We start from the raw sequence: 21,611 nt of genomic DNA, 5'->3' as shown, positions 1-21,611 counted from the left end.
ATGCATTCCATGGATATATTAACTGCTTACCTCTTTATTATTGCAATTTTACAAAAATCAAAGCATATCAGGTATGTTTCATCATTTTATTACTAAAATTAGTAAGATATAAATATTTAGTTATGCCGATAATGATTTCATAAGTATCACTGATTATTCGTTCAATAGGACTGATATAATTTGATAAGTTTATCAAATTAAGTTAAGTTCAACCTCATTAATTAATAACATTGCTTATTTCTTGTAACAATGATCGAACCATTTGATATTGATCGATTGTGACAGATCAGCTAAAAATTGATTAAGTTCCATTACTGTGACAAAGTTTTTTTTGTACCCGAAGGTTACAAGCAAAAAAGTAAAAATTATTTAAGCGAAATTATTTTCTAAGTTAGTTAAAGACCAAATTATTAATTAATTTAAAGCTTTCACCATGTTTATTTATATCCCAAAAAATAACTTAAATTTTATATTATGTTAAAAGTAAATTTTTTTCTTTTTTTAATATTTTCTTTTAAATTATTAAAATATTTATCTTAAATGCGAAAAGAATAAATATCTTAAAAACAAATATTAATTACCCAAAGATTAGAGTAAATTGGAATTTAGAGTTTACTTTTGAGTTTTTTTTTTTTCACCTTAGATACAAAAATTTTTGCAAAAGTATAGTAAATTATAATCAACAATAATATTTGTCTATTTTTATTTCTTCAGTTTTTGTGAAATTTTATTTTTAAATAATATTTCTTTTTTTGTCTATGCAATCGTTGAAAAATTTTTTGCAAAAAAATATAAACTAAATTATTAGAAATAGTTTTCAACCTTTTTTTTTCCACTAAAATAAATCATTCATCAAACTTAACATAAAATTTATTTGGTACAGAATTTGTTTTATACCATTGTTTTTTTCTTATTTCAAATATTTCTTATCTAATTCTATTTTCATCAACAACTATGTATCTTTTATTTCTTTTCATCAAATTTTTAGCTTTATTTGTGAGTATTGATTTTTTCAAGTTTTTACTTCTTGGTTTTAGTTGTTTGAGTATTTAATCTATTTTCTTTTTAATATTGAATTTGTGAATTGATTTTTCTTTTGTTTAGACTTTGAGTTAGTAGTGTTGGCTTGTTTTTTGTTTTTTATTACTAATTTTTCTTAATTGGGCATCCGAACTTTTTTTTAATTTGACTATTAATGGTTTTATAGTTATTTTTAAGGAATAGTTTTATATCCTTTGCATTGATTTACATTTTTAATGAATAGTATATCTTTAACTTTGCATGTCAATATCACTTTTCAATATTTGCTATTTTTGACATAAATTTTAGGTTTATTTCCTTATTATTTGTTATTTCTATTAAATTGTTTTTTGTTTTTTTTTACAAAGTTATATATTTTTTAGCTTTAGTTTGTATATTTTTTTTGTTTATTGTTAAATATAACTTCATTTTTATCTTTTTGCTTTAGTAGTTTAAATTTAGAATTTTACTTTGATAAATTTTTTTTGCATTATTTAAAGAAACAATAAATTTTTTAGTGAAGAAAAAGTCAATGCAAATGGAAAAAAGAGAAAAAGTTAAAAAAAAAGGATATGATTGTTTATTTGCATTTCCAAATAACATTTGCATAATTTATTAGACATATAAATCATTAATTAACATTTGTAGCAAACAATTAGCATCGAAGCATTCGTTAAGATGATTTTTTTTTAAATTTCTTTAAACTATATAAAAGAAATTATTTCATTACAGTAATTAAGAGAATAAGAAGTAAAGTGTATAAAAAAGGTATTTAAATGATTTTCCACAAATATTTTTAATAAATTATTATCAAATATATGTTTTAAAGAATGAAATAAATTTGAATTAGAATGAAAGAAATAGAAGATTCTCTAAATTAGCTTATTTTTATAAATTAATTATTAGTAAAATTCACAACTTATTAGCGTATTTTTAATAAATTATTATTAAATAATTGTTTTGAAGAATGAAATAAATCTGAAATGAAAAAATTTGGAATAGAAAATAGAAAAGGAAATAAAAACGAAAAAGATCGAAAGATCTGTTGGTGAACATAAACGAGTAATTTTATTTGTTACTTTATTTCACTGATAATAATTAGAAGTTAAAAAAAAATTTTCGAGACATTTAAATATGCAAAAAAAAAAAAAAAAAAAACGTTTTTTTTTTTATTGAAATTTTATTTCTTCTTTTCTTTTCTAAATCTTTGCCCTATTTAGATGCAATAAGTTATTAATTAGTAATAGTACAGATCTATTTAATCTTCAAATTCATCAAGTAATGATAACAAATATCGCTGTTGATGATAATCAAGAAAATCTGGCACAAGATTATCAGTGTGATTTAAGCTTATAAAATGATAATACTTAACTAAAATACTCGTTAATAATTCTCATATATCAATAATGAATTGAAAGTATGTAATTAAATCAATCTTTTATTAAGTATCAATAGTAAACATTATTACTGATAACTTGTAAAATGATAATATTTAGTTAAAATATATAAATAATAGAAAAAAGAAAATGAAAAAATAAATAATTTTAGTTTAAAGAAAAAAAGAAAAAAGAAACACTTATTTGGATGAATATATTATAATTGAAATTAAAATTTCAATAAAAGTTAGGCCTTAATACAAATTTGCCTTTTATTTCTAGATGTCATTCTGGAATTCGAACAGTTACTACAACATTTGGTGTCATACGAGGTGAAATGGTAAGTCCAAATGCAGGTGATTTACCACCGGTGGCACAATATCTTGGAGTACCATATGGTGTTGCACCTTCCGGACAGGTGTCTTAATTTAAATTTTGAAAATTAAATCTTTGCAAATGCTTACTTTTTGAAGAAGAAGAAATGCAGTGTCTTTTGCATCATAATTACTAATTATTTTGAATAAAACGAATTGAAGTGCTTGAAATAAATTAAATATTTAAATCATTTAATAGTATCGTTTCAATATGGCTATATCAGCAGCAAAATGGACTCATATGCCCAAAGACGCGTACAGTTTATCTTCTGTTTGCATACAATCCGGTATTCCGGAGCTTGCAGAAACAAAGTGAGAAATTTTTTTTTTAGTCTTTGCTTTTCTTTTTTAATTTCATCTTTTGCTTTATAGACAATTTAAGATATATCGATTATCATTTACACTTTTATACACTAACTTAACATCTATATAGAATTTCACTATTTTTTTTTTTAAATTATTTAAAATTCATAATTTTATTTAATTCAAATCGAAAAAATTTGGCATTCTAGAAATGCATTTGTTCACAATTACAAAATAAACATATTTTAGTGGCTTATTTTTATCGCATTAAATAATTTTTTATGTTTACAAAAAATAAATTACAAATATTTTGCAAAAATCTTTGTTCTTTTTCAGAGCGCTCAAGATGACATCAGCGCAACATTACGATCATATGCATAAATTATTGCCAAAACTTAAACCACAGTCTGAGGATTGCCTACATATGAATTTATATGTACCTGAAAGAATTTGTGTGTTGCTGTTAAAATTTTTGAAATATTAAAAAAATACTTCAAAATTTAATACTATTAGAGAAAATTTTATTTTGATTGATTGAAATTTTTATTGGTTTAATTAAATGTAAAATAAAATTACAATTTTCATTTTGAAATGACAATATTATATTTCTTGCAATATAAAAAAATTTAGGATTAATTTTATTAATTTAAGAAAAGATACCAAAAAACAAATAAATAAATTTAGCTTTCCATACCGATTCAAACCGAAAACAGCTGCCCGTTCTTGTGGTAGTACACGGTGATGAATATGGTTGGAATAGTGGTAACCCCTACAATGGTACCATACTTGCATCATATGGTCAAATTATCGTTATCACACTAAATTATCGCCTTGGTGTTTTTGGTGAAAAATTAATTTTATAAAATATTTTAAATATAAAAATAAATGTTACTATTTGAAACTGTTTCAGAATTTGCTAAAAATAATCGTTAACAGTTTTACTCTTTTGTTTTTGTTTATTAATAGATAATTTAATTTTAAATTTAGGATTTTTGGGTCGATGTGAATCATCCAGTTGTTCGGGTAATTCAGGTTTATCAGATTTGGTAGCAGCTTTAAAGATGCTTACAAATATTTTGCCAGCTTTTGGTGGTGATCCAAATTTAATCACACTTCTTGGCTGGGGTTCTGGTGCATCATTGGTTAGTCAATTACTAATAATTCTTTCTTTTTTTTTTTAAACAAGAAATAAAAATAACAAAAATTTTGTAAACGTTTAAATGTCTCGTTTAAATATTACTTTTTTTGTTTTTTTTTGTAAAAACTTTTTATAACTAATACTTCATGAATTTTTAGGTTTCCTTATTAATGGCATCACCAATAACTCAGCCAAATAATCGAATGTTTCGGAGGGCAATTCTGCTAGATGGTTCTGCTCTTGCACCATGGGCAATGAGTAAAAATCCTCAGCCGATATTTCTTCAACTTGCTGAACATTTAAAGGTAGCAAAATTATGATAATTTTTTAATTTAATTAATTGAACAGTAGCAAGATTGTTGTGAAAAAAAAATTTTTTAATTTCTTTAAGTAAATTAAAGCAAATTTCATTCATTATAATTGTTTAAATTATTTAATTCCAAATAATTTGGATGAAAGATTTTAATGAAATTAATTGAAGGAAATTTTGATAATTTTATTTCAAATGTTGATTTGTTTTATTTAATGTAATCAAAATGAAAATGAATTTTGTAAATTAATTCATTTTGTAAATTAATACAGGTAAAGAATTGGTTTTTGAATTTAACAAATTTATAATTAATTTGTTAAAACTAAAAAATAATTAGCATTGGTTTTAATTTATCCCATCAACAATTTCATTTTGGAAATAAATTAAATTTTTACATAATAAATGTAATACATATAATACATTATTTAAACCAATTAAATTCAAATTATTTAACTGTAGTGCATCGAAAAAGTGGACAAGAAAAAACGTTTAACACATAATCAGAGAAGCGCCGAAAGTATTGTACGTTGCATGCAAGATCATTCACCACAAAATATTACACGTGCAGCGCGGAAAATTTCCACGCCAACATTTCTGTCTCGTTTTGCTCCAATTATTGACGGACAGGTTATTTAGAAATATGTTACTGATTAGTAAGTAATTTATAAATAAATTACTGGTTAATAGGTTAATTTCTAAGCAAATTACTGGTCTCTTAATAAATAACTGATTAATAGGTTATTTATAAATAAATTATTGTTGAAAAAGTTATTACTTTAAAAAAAGAGAATTGTTTAAATAATTTGATTATTTCCATAAAAAAAGTGAAAATTTTAGGTTGTACCAAATAAACCAGAAGCATTATTTGGTACACAATATGGATCATTATTTCGCAATGTTGATTTATTAGTTGGGATGACGAATAATCCAGCTCATTATCTACTTCCAAATGATGATATACGTTTGGGTATTGATAAGGAGAAACGTGATAAAATTTTTCGGTTTGTTTAAAATATTTATTTTCTTCAATTTATAAAATGTATTAAAAATTATTTTAAAAAAAGCTGATAAAAGCAAAATTATTTGAGAATATATTAAAAATTATTTGAAAAAAAGGCAGGAAAGAGCAAAATTATTAAAAAAGAAATTTCTTCCTTTTTTTCAGAACACTTATAAGGAATCTTTATGATTTCCATCGTAAAGAAATTTTAGCAGCACTTATTAATGAATATACAGATTGGGATAATCCAAAGGTAAAAAAAAATTTAACAATTTGAATTTTTTGTTTTTTTTCTATTTTAATTTTTTAAATTTTAAGATTTTGTTTTTTTTTTGTTTTTTTGATGAATATGAGAATTTATTTTTGAACAAAACTTTTCGTTTGTTTGCTTTTTAGAAATAAAAAAATTTTTTTTTTTTAAATTTGTCAACCTTATCAGTAAATTGTAAACTATAGTAGAATTTAATTAATTTGACGTAGACTATCAATCAGAACTATCAATGTCGTTTTTTCCGTTTATCCAGGAATATGAAATATTTTTGTAATAAATTGAAATATTTATTATTATTGCTATTACGATTGAGCAAAATGTATTGGAAATGTTAAATTTTAAGGATCATCCAAAAACAATTCGTAATGGTGTTCTTGAGGCGCTAAGTGATGTTTTGTTTATTGCGCCACTAATCGAAACAGCTCGATTACATTCCATTGATGATGACAGGGAGGCATCAAATACTTTTATGTAAGTATGAAATTCCTTTTTGTTTGTTATTTTATTATTTATTATTTCAACTAATTAAGCCACAAATTTAACTTATTAAATAATTCAATTAAAATATAATGATAAATTACTGTTATAGAATGGTTTGTTATGAGTGTAAACTGCATGAGTATTAAATAGCTAAAAATATGACTTGTTACAAATTAATTAATAATAATTTTGAAATTTAAAATTATTTTCTATTTAGGTTTTTATTTGCTCATGAATCAAAGAGTAGAACAGAGGAAACAATTGCAAGTGGTATTCGAGGTTCAATTTCCGGTGATCATATACCTTACATTTTTGGATATCCGCTTAATAAGGATGATGATGTAATTTTTAAATTTGCTATAATTTTTGCTTAAAAATTTAAGTGAAAAATGTATGAAAAATTTTTTAGGCTAAATTTTAAACTGGAAAAAGAAAACAAAAAAATGCAAAAAATCCTTTCTTAATTTTTATCGAATTTGTTTTATTTTTTTTCTCCCTTTTCCTTTCTAAATTCGTTATAACATATTTTAATCTCATATGAAGATTTTTGCAAACAATTTTTAATCTTTATGATTTATAAAATTATTCATTATTTAATTTTTCAAATTTGGTTTTAGCTTTATTCCGGCTTCACAGTTGAAGACCAAATGATCTCACGTATTATGATGCATTATATTTCAAATTTTGTTAAATCCGGGTACATTTTATTTAACATTAAAAAAACGGAAAAAATTAATTTGAAAAATAATAGAAAATAAATTAGTAATTTCTACCTTAATCCAAAATTTGTAATAATTCACAATTTTTAGTAATCTACCAAAATGATTTCCGAAAAAAAACAAGATAATATTTTTTCTAGACTAAATATTAAGGGATAATTCTTTTTTTTTTGCTATTTCATTTTTATTCCCTTTTTTGTAATTAACTTTTATTAGTTAAAAAAAAAAAAAATAAGTCTTAAAGATTTTATTTAATTTAAATACTTCCGTCCAACAACAACGCAAAAAATATGAAAGAACAATAATAAAGTGAATGATTAATTGAATAATCATAATTTGCATTTAAAGTGATCCAACTAAGCCAGTGCAATTACAAGCTATGACACCGATTGCGGAACGTTTTCATAGTGTCGCATGGCCACAACTTACACAACGAAATCGTGAACCATACCTTGAAATAAGTTTGTCGAATTTTAGAAATAAATAATTTAATACTTTTAAAATCACTATGATAAAATTTTTGGCATACAAACTTTTTCAAATTTAATTTTCTATTATTTGCATTAAGTACTTTAGTTTCAGTTATTATTATTGTTACTGTTGTTGTTAAATGTTCAAAGTATTCAATGTCATTTATTTATCTAACTTTGAATAATCAACCGTCATTTATTTATCTTACTGTTTAATTTATATGCCGTAAACTATTCAACGTTATTTACTTATTTAAGATGATTCACTTATTGTTAATTCAACATCATTTATTTATTCGACATGAACAATTCAACATCATTTTCTTATCCAAAACGAATAATTAATTCAACGTTATTTATTTATCTAACGTGAGCAAATGTCCAATCGACTATTGTTACTTGAAAATTCTAATATATTTCTTTACATCAAATACACAATATTTGTTATTTATCTATTTATTTATTTTTCAACAATTATTTCTTTTAGCTGATAGACCACGTGTAAAAAATTATTATCGAAATGCTCAGGTTGGTTTCTGGAATGGTTTAATACCACAATTACATGCCAATGGAAAAGAAGGAGTACCTGTACCCGAGGTATATTTCATGTTATTTATTGAAAAGATTATATCATAAAATTAAAAATTACACTAAGAAAACTTATTATAAGCTTAATGTATTAGAAATATTTTTAAAATTTATGCATAAAAATTTAATAAAATCAAGTTTATTTATTTATTTTCAGGAACATCATTTCCTTTCAAATCATTTCAAACGCGAATCATTTTTTGGTACCGTAAGACCATATGCAAGCTATGCTAATGAACCATTTCCTCCGCCACCTCTTCCACCGACACCGCTTCCAAAATCTATCGAAAAGCTCACTACATGTTCATTCTTTTTTTTAATATTTTAAATTTCTTTTTAAAAAATGTAAATTAAAAAAAAATTAATTCCTTTTTTTAAGAAAAATGGATTTTTAAATAATGTAAAAAATTGTTAAATTTTAAACATAATGTTTAAAATTATATTTGTGCATTAAATGTATATGATTAATATTTGATATATGCGGTATTATTCTAATAATGATTGAAAAAATTATTTAATGAATAAATATGATAAGATGTATCACATCAATTATAAAATATATATTACTAAAATAAGCATGCAATAATTACTTTATTATTATTCAAATGAATTAAATTAAATATTTCACTATTTTTTAACGATTATTTTCCCTTTTGCTTTATAGATATAAACAACAAAATGAAAATATATTTTGATATTTTAGTTTCATCGCAACAGATAAATCCTGATGCAATTCCAACAACTCTAATACCATTTGTAAAAGCAGCCCAGAATAGTACGATGTTGTCAGTTACAGTTGCTGTTGGTTGTGGCTTATTATTCCTTAATATATGTATTGGCCTTGGTCTTTACAGGCAGGTATGTTTCTTTCTTTCTTTCCTCTTTCAAATCTATTAATCTATCATTTTTAATAATTTAAAGTTTTTAATTTATGATATAATTATTTAGCTTTTATATATCCTTTTTCATTACTTTCTCCTTTATTTTTTTAGAAATAATAAAAACAATTTGGAATTGATAAAAACAGTGAAAAAAAAAAAAGATATTTTTTTTTAAAATCAAATTTGAGACATTTGAATGATAAGATTAAAATAAATTTATATATTTTTCTTCTTTTCCATTTTTATTTATAATTTATGAGACAAAATTGCTTAGTTTTAATAACTAAAATTATTGTAAAACAATTATTTTTAGCATAATCAGTTACAAATACAATCAATCCTGTATTGTGCTTTATTTTTTAAAAAATTTTTTTAATACTATCTTTTAATTCATACTTTTGTCTTATAGACTAAAATTCATATCTTTTAAATAATTTAATACAGTATGTTTGAAATATAATTACTCACTCTCAACTTTTTCAGAGGATTATTTATCATAAACCTACTTGAACCATTTGAAATTCCTAAACCACTTAACTTCTTAAATCTTTAAAATTCTTTTAAACCCTCTTAAAGACGTTTATATATTTGTTGATATTATTTTTATAGTGTAATAAAAAAGAAGAAACAAAGAAAAAATTACAATTACAATATCAAACTTATTCGGCTAATTATCAGCTAAATGCAACTGATATGAATTATATCAATAATGTTACTGGACAACAGGTTTGCTTGCAAAAATATATAAATTTTTTAAAATTATCAAAAAAAATCTGAAAATATTAGCAATACTATCACAATTATCGTGCCCAGTTTTAATTATCAATTAATGATAAGAAAAGAGAGAGAGTAGCTGCATGATAGTGAAAAAATAATAATTCAACAATTCGATAGATTTAGCATATAAATGGCATTAATTAATTAATTAATCTATCGTAACAATTTGGTTAATCCACCATTTAACATTCAATTTACCAATTTTAGTATCATTAAATAAATTTCATTTATTTCAATTTTTTCCCTTTTTTATTAACCAAAAAAAAAAATTTATTTTTTTTTTTTGAACTCGAACTTTCTAATTAATTTTTATGCTAAAAGATGAAATAAAAATTCTTTAGTTTTTTTTCTATAAAATTAAAAAAAAAAAAAACAAAAACAAAAATCTATTAAAATATAATTGTAAAATGTTAGCTTATTTTTAAGCTGAAAAATCCCTTTTTTTTTTTTAAATATCATCATTTGAATTATTATAAATTTTGCAGCAATTAAATTACATATCAACACCATCACAATCACAATCACAATCACAGCAACAACTACCACCACCAGCACCACCACCATCATCATCATCACAGCAACAACAACAACAACAGCAACAACAACAGCTCTCATCATCATCACTTAGTCAACGTCCATCGATAACGAATTCGATAACTGCACCATTGGATTCCCTGTCATTTAAAACGAATGATTTTGAAACATATCGTATAAATTCCTATCAAAACTACAATGATACAACATATAGTGATACATTAATAAGTAAATGTAACTTTCAGGAACAGGTATAGTATATGCATAATTCATTATATAAATAATTCATTAAACTACTAGTAATTAATATATCTTTTTATTATTACATTTAATTTATATATTTATTATACTTGGTGTTTTCTAAATATTTAATCGTTATATTATATTTATTATATTTTATTATATGTAACTTGCAATTAATTTCTTATATATTACAGTATATTATTGTTACAATTTTATTTTCTTTCTTTTTTTTCTTCAAGCTATTTTATTTATTCACATATTTAACAAAAAAAATAAAAAAATTTTTGTTTAAATTTTTTAAAATTGCAAATTTTTTTAGTAATATATTTCATCAAATGAAATTTATATGATATCACATGTAAAAAGGGTAAAAAAATACTAAATATGTCTTTAACATTGTTTGTTGCACTTAATAAAACAAGAATAAAAAGTGCATGAGTATATTATTTGTTACTTTGAATTACTTTTTTTTACTTTTTTTTTAAATTAATTAGTGGATAATGAATGGGCAATTAATTTGTTTAATATGCTAGCATGTGATTTGAAAATTTTTAATATTTTTTTCTACCTTTAATATTTTAAATTAAAAAAAAATGTTTTTGAAAATTTTTTTATTATACAATTTTAAATTTGTCATCGCTTTTTTTTCTTTTTTTAGGAACCATTATTATCAACGACAAATAAAACATCAATAGGATCATTACGAATTGGCATAAGTCCAACATGTCCAAAACATGGTCGGGCGGCAATGGCTCAGGCAAGCGGTAAAGTTACTTCATTAACTGGCTTATCAACAGGTGGACATACCTTAGAAGAAATACAAGTATAATAATGCATTATCATTAATATCAATTCAGTCAACGCATTTTTTTAATCAAATTTATTTCTTAATGCAAATTTTTTTCTTTTTCTTTGTTATTTTTTATCATTTTTTTCCAAAGAAAAGTGAAAAAAAAAGAAGTTAAAATTTTATTTATCTAATATTACCGGCAAAGTTTCAAATTTCATTTTAAAATATTGAAAAAAATTCCCTTTTTTCTTGATTTAATAGCTATGGAAATCTAAACCACTCATTAGCAGAACTATTTTTTCATGTCATCAAAAAAAAAATTTTTAACCAAAATTTTCTTTATTTCCTCTTTTGTTATTCAATCAATTATATTTTGCAAATATATGAATAATTTTTGTGTGATAATAATTATTTTGAGCATATTTTCATCATCGTTGTTTGTTGTTTTGATTTTTTTTCTCCATCAACAAATCATATTAATACTGCTAAATTTTGCTAATTAATTAGCACAAATATTCGATAAATATTAACTTGAATTGCTATCACTGCATGATGATCTTTTAATTCAATAATTGAACATTTTAAGTAATTGTAAATATTTTGGTAAATTGTTATCTCTGCTCAATTTTTGTGCAAAAAAAAAAAAATTATTATTACTCTTTATTTTTCATCTATGTTTAGCTATTTTTTGAACAAATGCTAATAAAGTGTTTAATATTGTAATATTTTACAAATTATTTTTAATAAAAGAAAATGTCAAAACAAAAAACACGTATACATGTAGTGCAAAATTTTGAGCAATTACGTTTCAACAAATTAGTTATAAAAGTTTTTAAATATAAAAATATGCATTACCATTTAAGATTCAAAATTCATATTGAATGAATTAACATAAAATGTTTGGGAATTTAACAATAAGTTAGCACTACCAAACAAAAAGAAGGAAAAAAAAAAGAAAAACGAAAACTAATTATTGAACTGATAATCGTTAGCTAACTCTTTTCGATGTTTATTTCAAAAAATAAAAGTTTTAAAATAAAAACAAAGAAACTGATAACAGATTTAATTGAAATATTTCAAAAATGGTATCATGTGATAAATCTTTTTATAAATAATATTTTTGGTTAATCGTCTTAATTGCAGAATAAAAAAAAAGGAAGAAATAAAAAAATTGCTATAAACAGCAAATGGTTTATTCAAAATATTTTTCTTTTTATCTCTCAAAATTTGCTTTTCAGAAATAATTAATGAGTAAGGAGAGAGAGAGAGAGAGGGAAAGAGAAAACATGACTTTAAAATTTTTTATGATATTATACAAATGCTATATGCATAAAATTGAAATTACTCATGGGAATTTGACAAACAAATGAATTTGAATGGAGTATCTCGGTACATTATCATAGAGAGAAAGAGAGAGAGAGAGAGAGAAGGAGAGAGAATTGCCCCAAAGACAATTACTCACCGTATATTCGCGTATTCTTTTTGCATATTTTATTGATAATATTTTTATTGGAAAAAAACTAAACCAAATTATCGTTTTGTTTTGTTTTTGTTTCCTTCTTTTTCTAGCTTCCTTTTTTTTAATGGTTTCAATGAATAATTGTTCATTTTAAAGCTATCAAATTAATTAAACTATTTACTTATTTTTGCTAGCTTTTAATTAATTTGAAATTAATAGCATATTTTTTTATAGTTTTACTGTTTATTTAACTGTAAATCTTTTGCGTACATGAAAAAAATGATAATTGATATCGTTAAATGATTACATGTGCAATCGAGCAGAAAGTCATTCATTTTTGCTTATTTTTAATTAATTTAAAATTTTTGAAACTTAAAAAAGTGATGATTGATACTATTAACTGACTACATGCTGAGCAGGAAAAATGAATTACTCGTTTTTTGCTTACCTTTTAATTAAAAGTTACAAGGGTATTTCATCTTAGCTGATTATAACTAAATTATGTTTTTTCTATCAGCTTCTTTATCATTTAAAAACATTAAAAAAATGTAAGGAAACTTTTTTTTCAATGATAATTTTAAAAAAGAAGTTGAAAATTTGTATAAATTACGATATTAATCGATTGGTGAATATTTTTAGTCTTTATTTTTTCTGAAATTTAATTTCTGCCCAATTTTTTTTCGAAATCTTTTAATAATATATTATACATGCATATGTACCTGTAAGATTAATCTTTTTGATTGTTAATATATAACTATTATGATCAAATAAATATAATATAATAAAAAATCTGTTTTTATAATACACAAATAAATAATTTTTTATTTTGAAAGGTATTTGTAATATTCAAATTTATTATACAAAAAAAAAAATAAATTGAACAATATTTAATTGTTTATAAGAACTGCTCGAGAATTTATGATATTTTTTTTAATGAAAATTGAAGAAAACAGAAATTTACTTTGGTTTCAATTTACATTATAGTTTTTCATATTCATTGAAGATATTAAATTTCTCAAAAAAAAAAAAGCATATATTTGATTTAATGAAGCACCGAACTATTTTTCATATTAACATATATTTGTAATTTTTCATCAAATTATTTGTTAATGAAGTATTAGTTCTTTTTTTTTATCCAATTAATATTATCTGCCCTTTTCTTAAAGAAAAAAACAAAACAAAATTGTTTTTGAATTAACCTTAGAAAGTAATTTCTTTCCTTTTTTTTCAATTATCTATATTATTTCACTCACTCCTTTCTTTTTCACTTTATTTTTTATTTTTTCATTTTCATAGCTCAAATTTATCAAATTAATCCAACAACTGTTTAATAGCAATTATATTACGTTGAATTTAAATTAAATTAAATCAATCATTTATTATTTATTTCCTATTTACATTTTTTCTTTTATTGTTTTAAATAAAAATGAATTAAAAATTTCCAAGTCTTTTGGTTTTTGTTAATATAAAAATTTAACACAAATTTTACTGTGTATTATTATTCACATTTAAAAAAAAGAAAAAAAAATTAACGATAAATTACAATAAACAAATTAGTAGCATATATCTTTCTTTCTTTTTCTCTTCCTTTCCTTCTCTCTCTCCTTTCTTCTTTTTTTCGCTATATCAAAATGATTAAATTGAAAAGCAAAAAAAAAGAAAGTAAAAGTTATTTTACTTTTCGATTATTTGTCCGATAAATTCTTGCAGATATGAATAAAAGTATAAAGTTTTTATTATTAAAAAAAAAGAAGAAAAATTGATGACTAGTTTTTTTTAAGCATAGTTATGATACAATTTAATGTTAAATAATGAATGTCACAGCAGCACACCAATTATTTTCACCGACTATATATTATATTTTGAAATTGAAAGAGAGAATTTTAAAATTTTTTAAAAGCGCTAGAAAATTCTAAATGAATGTATCAATCATTCTACATCACTCGTTTTTCCTTACTTTTTTTAAATTTTGTAAAAACATGAAATTTTTGTCCAAATAATTCATTTTTTATTTATTTTTCAATGGAAAATAATTTAGAAAATTTTTTTCTTTTTTTCTTTTTTTTTTGAAAAAAATCATTAATGAGATAAAAATTTTCAATGAGATAAGGAATTTTTCAGTCATTAAATGATAATTAAGTCTATCATCAAAAGATGCGAATAGTTTTAGGAGTAACTTTAGTATGATAGAAAAAAGAACTGCTGAACCGTGAATTATATGTTAGCAATTGATATTTTATTATGATTCAAAACAACAAGATAAACAGATGGTTGTTTAATGATTAAGTCACAATAAAGTAAAGAGGTAGCAGTTGTTTCAGGCTATGTTTAACTAAAGTTTAGATTTACTTTTATTTCAAAATTATTTAACAACTTCGTCATACTAGTTTTGCTAGTAATTCTCTACAAACAGCATTAGAATGAATAAAATTTAGTGATTAAAATGATTTGGTAAGTATAATTTTTTTAAAAAAAAAATGAGAAGTTCATTAAAAAAGGAAAAAAAAAAAAAAACTAAGACATCTAGATCGAACCATTAATTACTATAGCTTCTAATAAATGATTGAATAATTACCGATTACTTATTGTTATGATAATGAAACCTCTTAAAATGATTATATTTAGACAAATAATACTGGTATCAAAATCAGTATTAATTATCTGAATATAATACCAGAAATTAATATTGTTAATTAAATCTGTCAAATTTAAATTTCATTAAATTTCCTAGTAAATTAATTTTTATAACATATATTTCATATACATTATTCATGATTTGTTGTCTCTTTTAATTTCTAAAAGTTTATGAATTTTTAAATAAAAATTCATTTATCAGTTCATTTATTATCATATCATTCTTCATCATCTTTTCATGCCAAACACCATAAAAGCCAAAAAGAAGTAAAAGGAAACTTTTAGCTTTGCTATCTATTTATGATTCTTTTTTTTTCCATTTTTTTGAAATGAAAGGATGAATTAAATTTTAGCTTTTTAAATTGATATTAAAACAGATATCAACACTGACAAAAAAAAAAAAAAAAGAATTTTTCACTTCATAATTAAATTATATGGCACAAATATAAAATGACATTAAAAAAAACTGTCTCTATAGTAGAAAAGCGCAATAAGTATTGCAGAATATGAGTTTTCTTTCTTTTTTAAAAAAAAAGAAAGAAAAGTTTTTTATATTTTATAAGTTTCGCTTAATCTATTTTACAAGTTTTTTTAATCTATTTTACGAGATTTTTTAACTCAAAAACTGCTATTTTTGTAATAAATTAATTTTTTTTTTAAATTTATTTTTAAATTTACTATTTTTTGTAATAAATTAATTTTTTTTAAATTTATTTTTAAATTTACTATTTTTTGTAATAAATTAATTTTTTAAATTTATTAAGTGATTGCTTTAAAAATTCTTTTTTGCAATATGTCGAAATTTACAATAATTTTTCACTTTTACATGATAGTATTTTTACCTGCCTTTTTTCTTCTAGTTCCTCCTTTTATCTTATCAAAAAAATCCCAGTATTTGCAGACAAAATTTATTAGCTTGAAAAAATGAAATAATTTATAGAAAAAATTTTCACAAATTTTTTTTTGTTCTAAAATTAAAAAAATATCAAATTTGTAGGTTTTTGAAATGGTATGAAATAAAATAAAATTTGTTTTTGTTTTATTTTTGTCTCTTTACCATTGTATTTTTAACTTTAATATGAAACAAAAAGAGAGAAAACATTTTGTCAAGCAAAAAAAAAGGAAAAAAAATTTATAAAAAATTTTTTTAAACACGTTTCATCTTAAAAATAATATATAAACATTTTTGAATTACTATTAAATATGTTTCCCTAATGAATTCAAATTTAATTCATCTATTGAATTTATGTCATGATAGATGAGTGAAATAGGACGACGAATTCGTTGTTGACAATCAAACTTGATATCAATAAAAATGACAAGCTTTAGAAGAAGGCGGGACTTTTCATATTATTGCTCAAATTAAAAAAAAAAAAAAAAAACATGAAGGAAATAAAAAAAGGAATGAGAAAAAGTAGAATAAAAGAGTTGAGAAAAGGGAAAGGTAAAAATCATAGAATTTACGAGAGAGACAAATAGTCATTTGAGGAAGAACAATTCTTGGGCCTCATTTCTCTTTTGGCTTTTTTTTCCAGCCAAGTAATAATCTGGCTTAACACAAAGTGGTGCCTCAATATACTTCAAATTGTTTATTTTTCATTGCAACTATGGAAACAACAGGTTGGTTGTTGCAAATGATAAAACTTATAATTATCATTGTAACCATTACGACAACAACAAAAACCACAATAACAGCAGCAAATTTATATGATCATTTGGATAATTCAAGTAAGTTATATATTTCTTATTTTATGCTAATTAATATTTAAATGCTGTAACCTATCTTTATTTTTTAAACGATTAATCTAAATATAAAATTTGATGGATAAAATGTTTAGGCCAAAAGTTTAGAAGAAATTAGGTGAATTAGCATATTATTAATAATAAAAATTATTATTTAAGTAGGAAGAAGAGCTCGATAAAATATTTCATATAGCATTGTCGCTTTTTCCTATAAATATTTCCTGGGACAATACCCTTTTTAAAAATATATGTAAGAAAGAAGTGGCTAAAAATTTGTTTTTATAGCTGAAGACATATATGAATGTAAGGTTTTTATTTTTTTTGCGGCTTTTGTGGATTATAAAGATTTTTGAATTATAATTTGCAATTAGTTAGCTATGTTTGCTTTCATTCAATCATTAAATACATAAATTTTAGTTTTAATGAAATGTAAATAGTGTATAAAGGAGAAAATTAACTGAAATTAAATCATAAAAAGTAATTTCTGCTTTCGCATTATAAATATATGCAAAAATTAGAAATGAAATAATAATAGTACAATCAATTAAAATGTATAAATATCAAATGGTGAGACAATTTCGAAAATTCTCGATAAATTGGTGCTACAAATTCAATTTTCTCAACTTCATAAATCTCTTGAGGCATTTTAATCTTACACTCTCAATTTTCTGTCCTCTAAAAACTAATGTATCAAATGAGTAAGCCTATTTTTAAAGCATTAAAAAAAATGATTAGATAAGAGGTAAATTGCTTGCTTGCTTGTATATGTGTATCATTAATCATTGAAAAAAAAGGTTGAGTTCTTCTACTTAATTTTATGGTGAATTAGCTGAAATAGCTAGGAATTTAAAATAAAATTAAAAATAAATGAAACAAGATTTGTGAAGGGGTAAGAAAAAAAAAAAAACAATTTCAAAGTAATCATTTAAGTGTAATGTTCAAATTTAATTCAGAATACTAAATTTAAGCTTCAAAAAATTTTTTTATTATCCTATGTTAGCAATAGATTTTGTATTAAGTGTATAATCAATTCAAATGTTCATAATGTTTATTTAAATTAAAGTAAGACAAAAGGAAAAATATACAGATTAAACACTCTGAATAGACAACATTTATTTCATATTTGTTGATATTGGCATGATTTCAATTAATTCATAATGAAATTAATTTTTTTTTTCATTTCCAGTTAACTAATAGTTATAATGTATTATCATTTATATTTTATTAGTAATAATTTGAAATTAGGTAATCTTTCATTTCCAAATTGATAAGAGTAATTTAAAAAAGATTCAAATAAGCCTGAAATAGTTGTAATTTTTAAGCAAACGGACTGCAAAATTTTTATTTTACAGTACTATTTAAAAATATTTAAACAATATAACAGAAACTTAATAAGCTTTGATGCTTTGAATTCATCGAACAGATGGAATATTTCCCTGGAAACAGGGAATTTTAATTCCAATTAAAATGGAATCAGTCTTAATTTTCAAATTTTGTTTCGAGTTTACTATGTTAAACCATTTTCAACCTTTAATTTAAATTTAAAATAAGCTTAGTGATTTTCAAACTTTCTGCTTTTATTTATAGGCATATCTGCAATATAACTGCATAGTTAATAAATTTTGAAAAAATTTTTTTTCACAGTTATTAATTTTCTAAATTTTTTTTTTAAAAAAATTTTTTTTCCAATTTGTTTTTTTAGTATTTAAGATTTTGGAACAAAATTTAATCGAAGCATTTTTTTCTGTCATTGATGATAGGAAAAAAATTTTTTTCACAGAATTATTTATAAATAAATATAAAGGAAAAATTTATTTCAAATCTTTGAGAAATATTAAAAATTTTAGCATGATTCGCATGAAAAAATCCGGAAAACAATCCTTTATTTTAGTATTCTGAAAATTTTTGAGGAATTTCTCTTTTTTTTCTGGTCAAAACATTGATTTCTTTATTAATTAATTTAATTTGTCTAATTAATTATTGCAAAGAATACCGGTAAAAAGTATGAAGCAACTATTTGCATTAATGAAATATTATTTCATTTTAAAATATAGATTTTTGTTAGATTTTTTCTCAAAAAAAAGTATTTTTTTGAAACAAAAAAATAAAAAAAAAGCAGGTAAAAATGAACAAAAAATATGACAACTGATGGTATTGCATGAAACAAAAAAGAAAAAAAAAATTTTTTTTCCAATAAAATTATCACAATTCAATAACTTTTCTTTCCTTTTACAGATTTCTACAGATCACTAAATGATGTATACGAGCCAGCAGCTACTGAATTATTAATTAAGAGAGGTTTCATTTTTTTAAATTACATCATAACCATATGAATACCATCCATTCTTTGAATTGTTTTAAATTATTTCAACAACAAAAAAAGTGTCATTTCAAAGATTTCATTAAAGTATCAATTATGGAATGTTAATTTTGAACAGTTTTCTCTTCCAATTCTTTTTTTTTTAAAGCAACAATAATGACAATTATGGAAATGTTAGCATAGTATACTTTTGCTATCAAATCAATATTCAAAATTAAAAAAAATTTAAAGCCACTGAGATTAACGATCTAATTATAAATTGAAATGTGATAAATATGCAAATGCAAATGAAATTTTTTGGATACTTTTCTCTTCCACTTTTTTTATTGTTTTTTTTTTTTTTTTTGATGAAATGTGTATTTTTATTTTTTGTTTTCCTTTTACTTTTTGATAAAATGCAGAATAATAAGATTTTAATTTTTTCTTCTAGTAAACATTTAAACAATGAAGCTTATTTCTTTAGCTAGCAAGCATTCGTTCTCATTTATTTTTTATATTAGCACATCATATTTTTGCTACTAGCTCTAAAATTTCAAAATTTTGAAATTTTAGAGCTGTCAAGATTGAAGATTTAATCATTAATTAAAATGTAATAAGTAAGAAAATGCAAAAGAAACTTTTAATTAAAGCAATTCATTTAACTGTAGTTATAAATGATTGCAGAAAAAAAAAGGAAAAGAGAGAAATAAGAAATTAAAGATTTAGGTAAGTGATGAATTGATAAATTAACAAAAGATGTTTTAAGTAAACAATTGTAGAAATCACAATTACCTTTAATGGATTAAAAATTTCAAAAAAAGAATTTGAAATATAAATAAAATAAACAGCACTAGCAGAGTGGATAGTTTGAAATTACAAAAATTATTTATTTCCGAAAAAAAAAGGAAAAATAAACAATTTGAGAGTGATTTAATTGATTCAATGTTTTTGATTTTGATCTAAAAAGATAATAAATCAACCTTCGAAATGAAAATTATCACTTACTATTTTAAGCCAAAAAAGATGATAGAAATATTTTTAAAATGATAACTGATAGGTAAAATTATCAAGCGATTCAAAATAATTTCAGGTTATTATTCAAAAAGAGGAATGCTAAAAATATGTCCCTTTAATTTTCAGATTATGGTGATATTCCAGGTGTACTTCGTTTTGGCAAACGTGATTATGGTGCAAATTATCCATACAAAAACTTTGTACCAAATGTAGTGCCATTTGGTGAAAATGATTATGAAAAAAAGGATGTACCTGGTTAGTTATATTGTATGGTGTACGATCGATAATATATAGTATTATATAATAATGATATAATATTAATATAATAATGTTATAACATTAATAACAATAGTAATGGTGGCAATAACAATAATAGCCATAATAGTGACAGCAATATAATAGTAATAAATTATTAGTAGTAACAGTAGTAATGGTAATAATAATAGTAATATAGCAGTAATAGTAATATAATAATTTAGTATTAATAATATTAGTAATGGTAATAATAGTAGTAATTGTTAAGTAGTGTTAATAGTATAGTAGTAATATAGCAATATAATAATACAATATCAATAGTATATAATATTAATATAATAATGGTAATAGTGATATAATGATATGATAGCAATATCAATAATAAATAAGATGATATTAATATAATAATACAATATTGAAAGTAATAATAAGTTAATGCAATTTCTTTTTTAAGTATTACTTTATTATGTACAATTTTCAGGTGTATTGAGATTCGGTAAAAGGGAAGGAGATATTCCAGGTGTACTAAGATTTGGTAAACGTAATGATGATATACCGGGCGTATTACGTTTCGGAAAGCGATCAGCGCCAAGCTTATCACGATTCGGTCTTCATTAAGACAAACAAAAAAAGAAAGAAGAAAAAAAGAAAGAAATATATCAAATGATATATTCTGATGCTAGTAAATGATATTAGAAATGTAAGATTAAAAAAAAAAATTCAATGATATTTATTTTTATAAAGTTTTAATTATTAAAAATAATTGTCTACTAATTTCAAGTGAAGTATATTACTGATACTGATATGATATTGATTGTAGCATTAATAACTAATAGATAATATGATAAATGACAAATATTTAATCAATCATCCAATAAATGTTTTGATATTATCATTTGGCTTAAAGGCAAATCATCTTTTCTCATTTAATAG

General features: G+C 22.2%; 2 protein-coding genes across 2 annotated transcripts; both read left to right on the top strand.

Moving 5' to 3' along the window:
• On the top strand, positions 1-11,313 carry Bma-nlg-1 (Uncharacterized protein; the record flags this gene model as incomplete). Its single annotated transcript, XM_043074840.1, has 20 exons — positions 1-71; positions 2,679-2,814; positions 2,970-3,082; positions 3,410-3,525; positions 3,758-3,916; positions 4,061-4,215; positions 4,370-4,516; positions 4,981-5,148; positions 5,359-5,522; positions 5,687-5,774; positions 6,136-6,263; positions 6,490-6,613; positions 6,890-6,969; positions 7,340-7,452; positions 7,949-8,058; positions 8,207-8,351; positions 8,753-8,907; positions 9,540-9,656; positions 10,193-10,492; positions 11,143-11,313. The coding sequence occupies 20 exons, from the start codon at positions 1-3 to the stop codon at positions 11,311-11,313; spliced, it is 2,760 nt and encodes a 919-aa protein (XP_042930774.1).
• A 5,661-nt stretch (positions 11,314-16,974) lies between these two features.
• Positions 16,975-21,296, top strand: Bma-flp-18 (Uncharacterized protein; the record flags this gene model as incomplete). The annotated part of the gene is made up of 4 exons (XM_043074839.1): positions 16,975-17,095; positions 19,346-19,408; positions 20,550-20,678; positions 21,160-21,296. The coding sequence occupies 4 exons, from the start codon at positions 16,975-16,977 to the stop codon at positions 21,294-21,296; spliced, it is 450 nt and encodes a 149-aa protein (XP_042930773.1).
• Positions 21,297-21,611: the final 315 nt, after the last annotated feature.

This window comes from Brugia malayi (assembly GCF_000002995.4).
Source record: "Brugia malayi strain FR3 genome assembly, contig: Bm_v4_ChrX_scaffold_001, whole genome shotgun sequence".
In the NCBI taxonomy this organism is placed as follows: domain Eukaryota; kingdom Metazoa; phylum Nematoda; class Chromadorea; order Rhabditida; family Onchocercidae; genus Brugia; species Brugia malayi.
The sequence above is the reverse complement of the archived record's forward strand: the minus strand, read 5'-3'. Positions and strand labels throughout refer to the sequence as shown.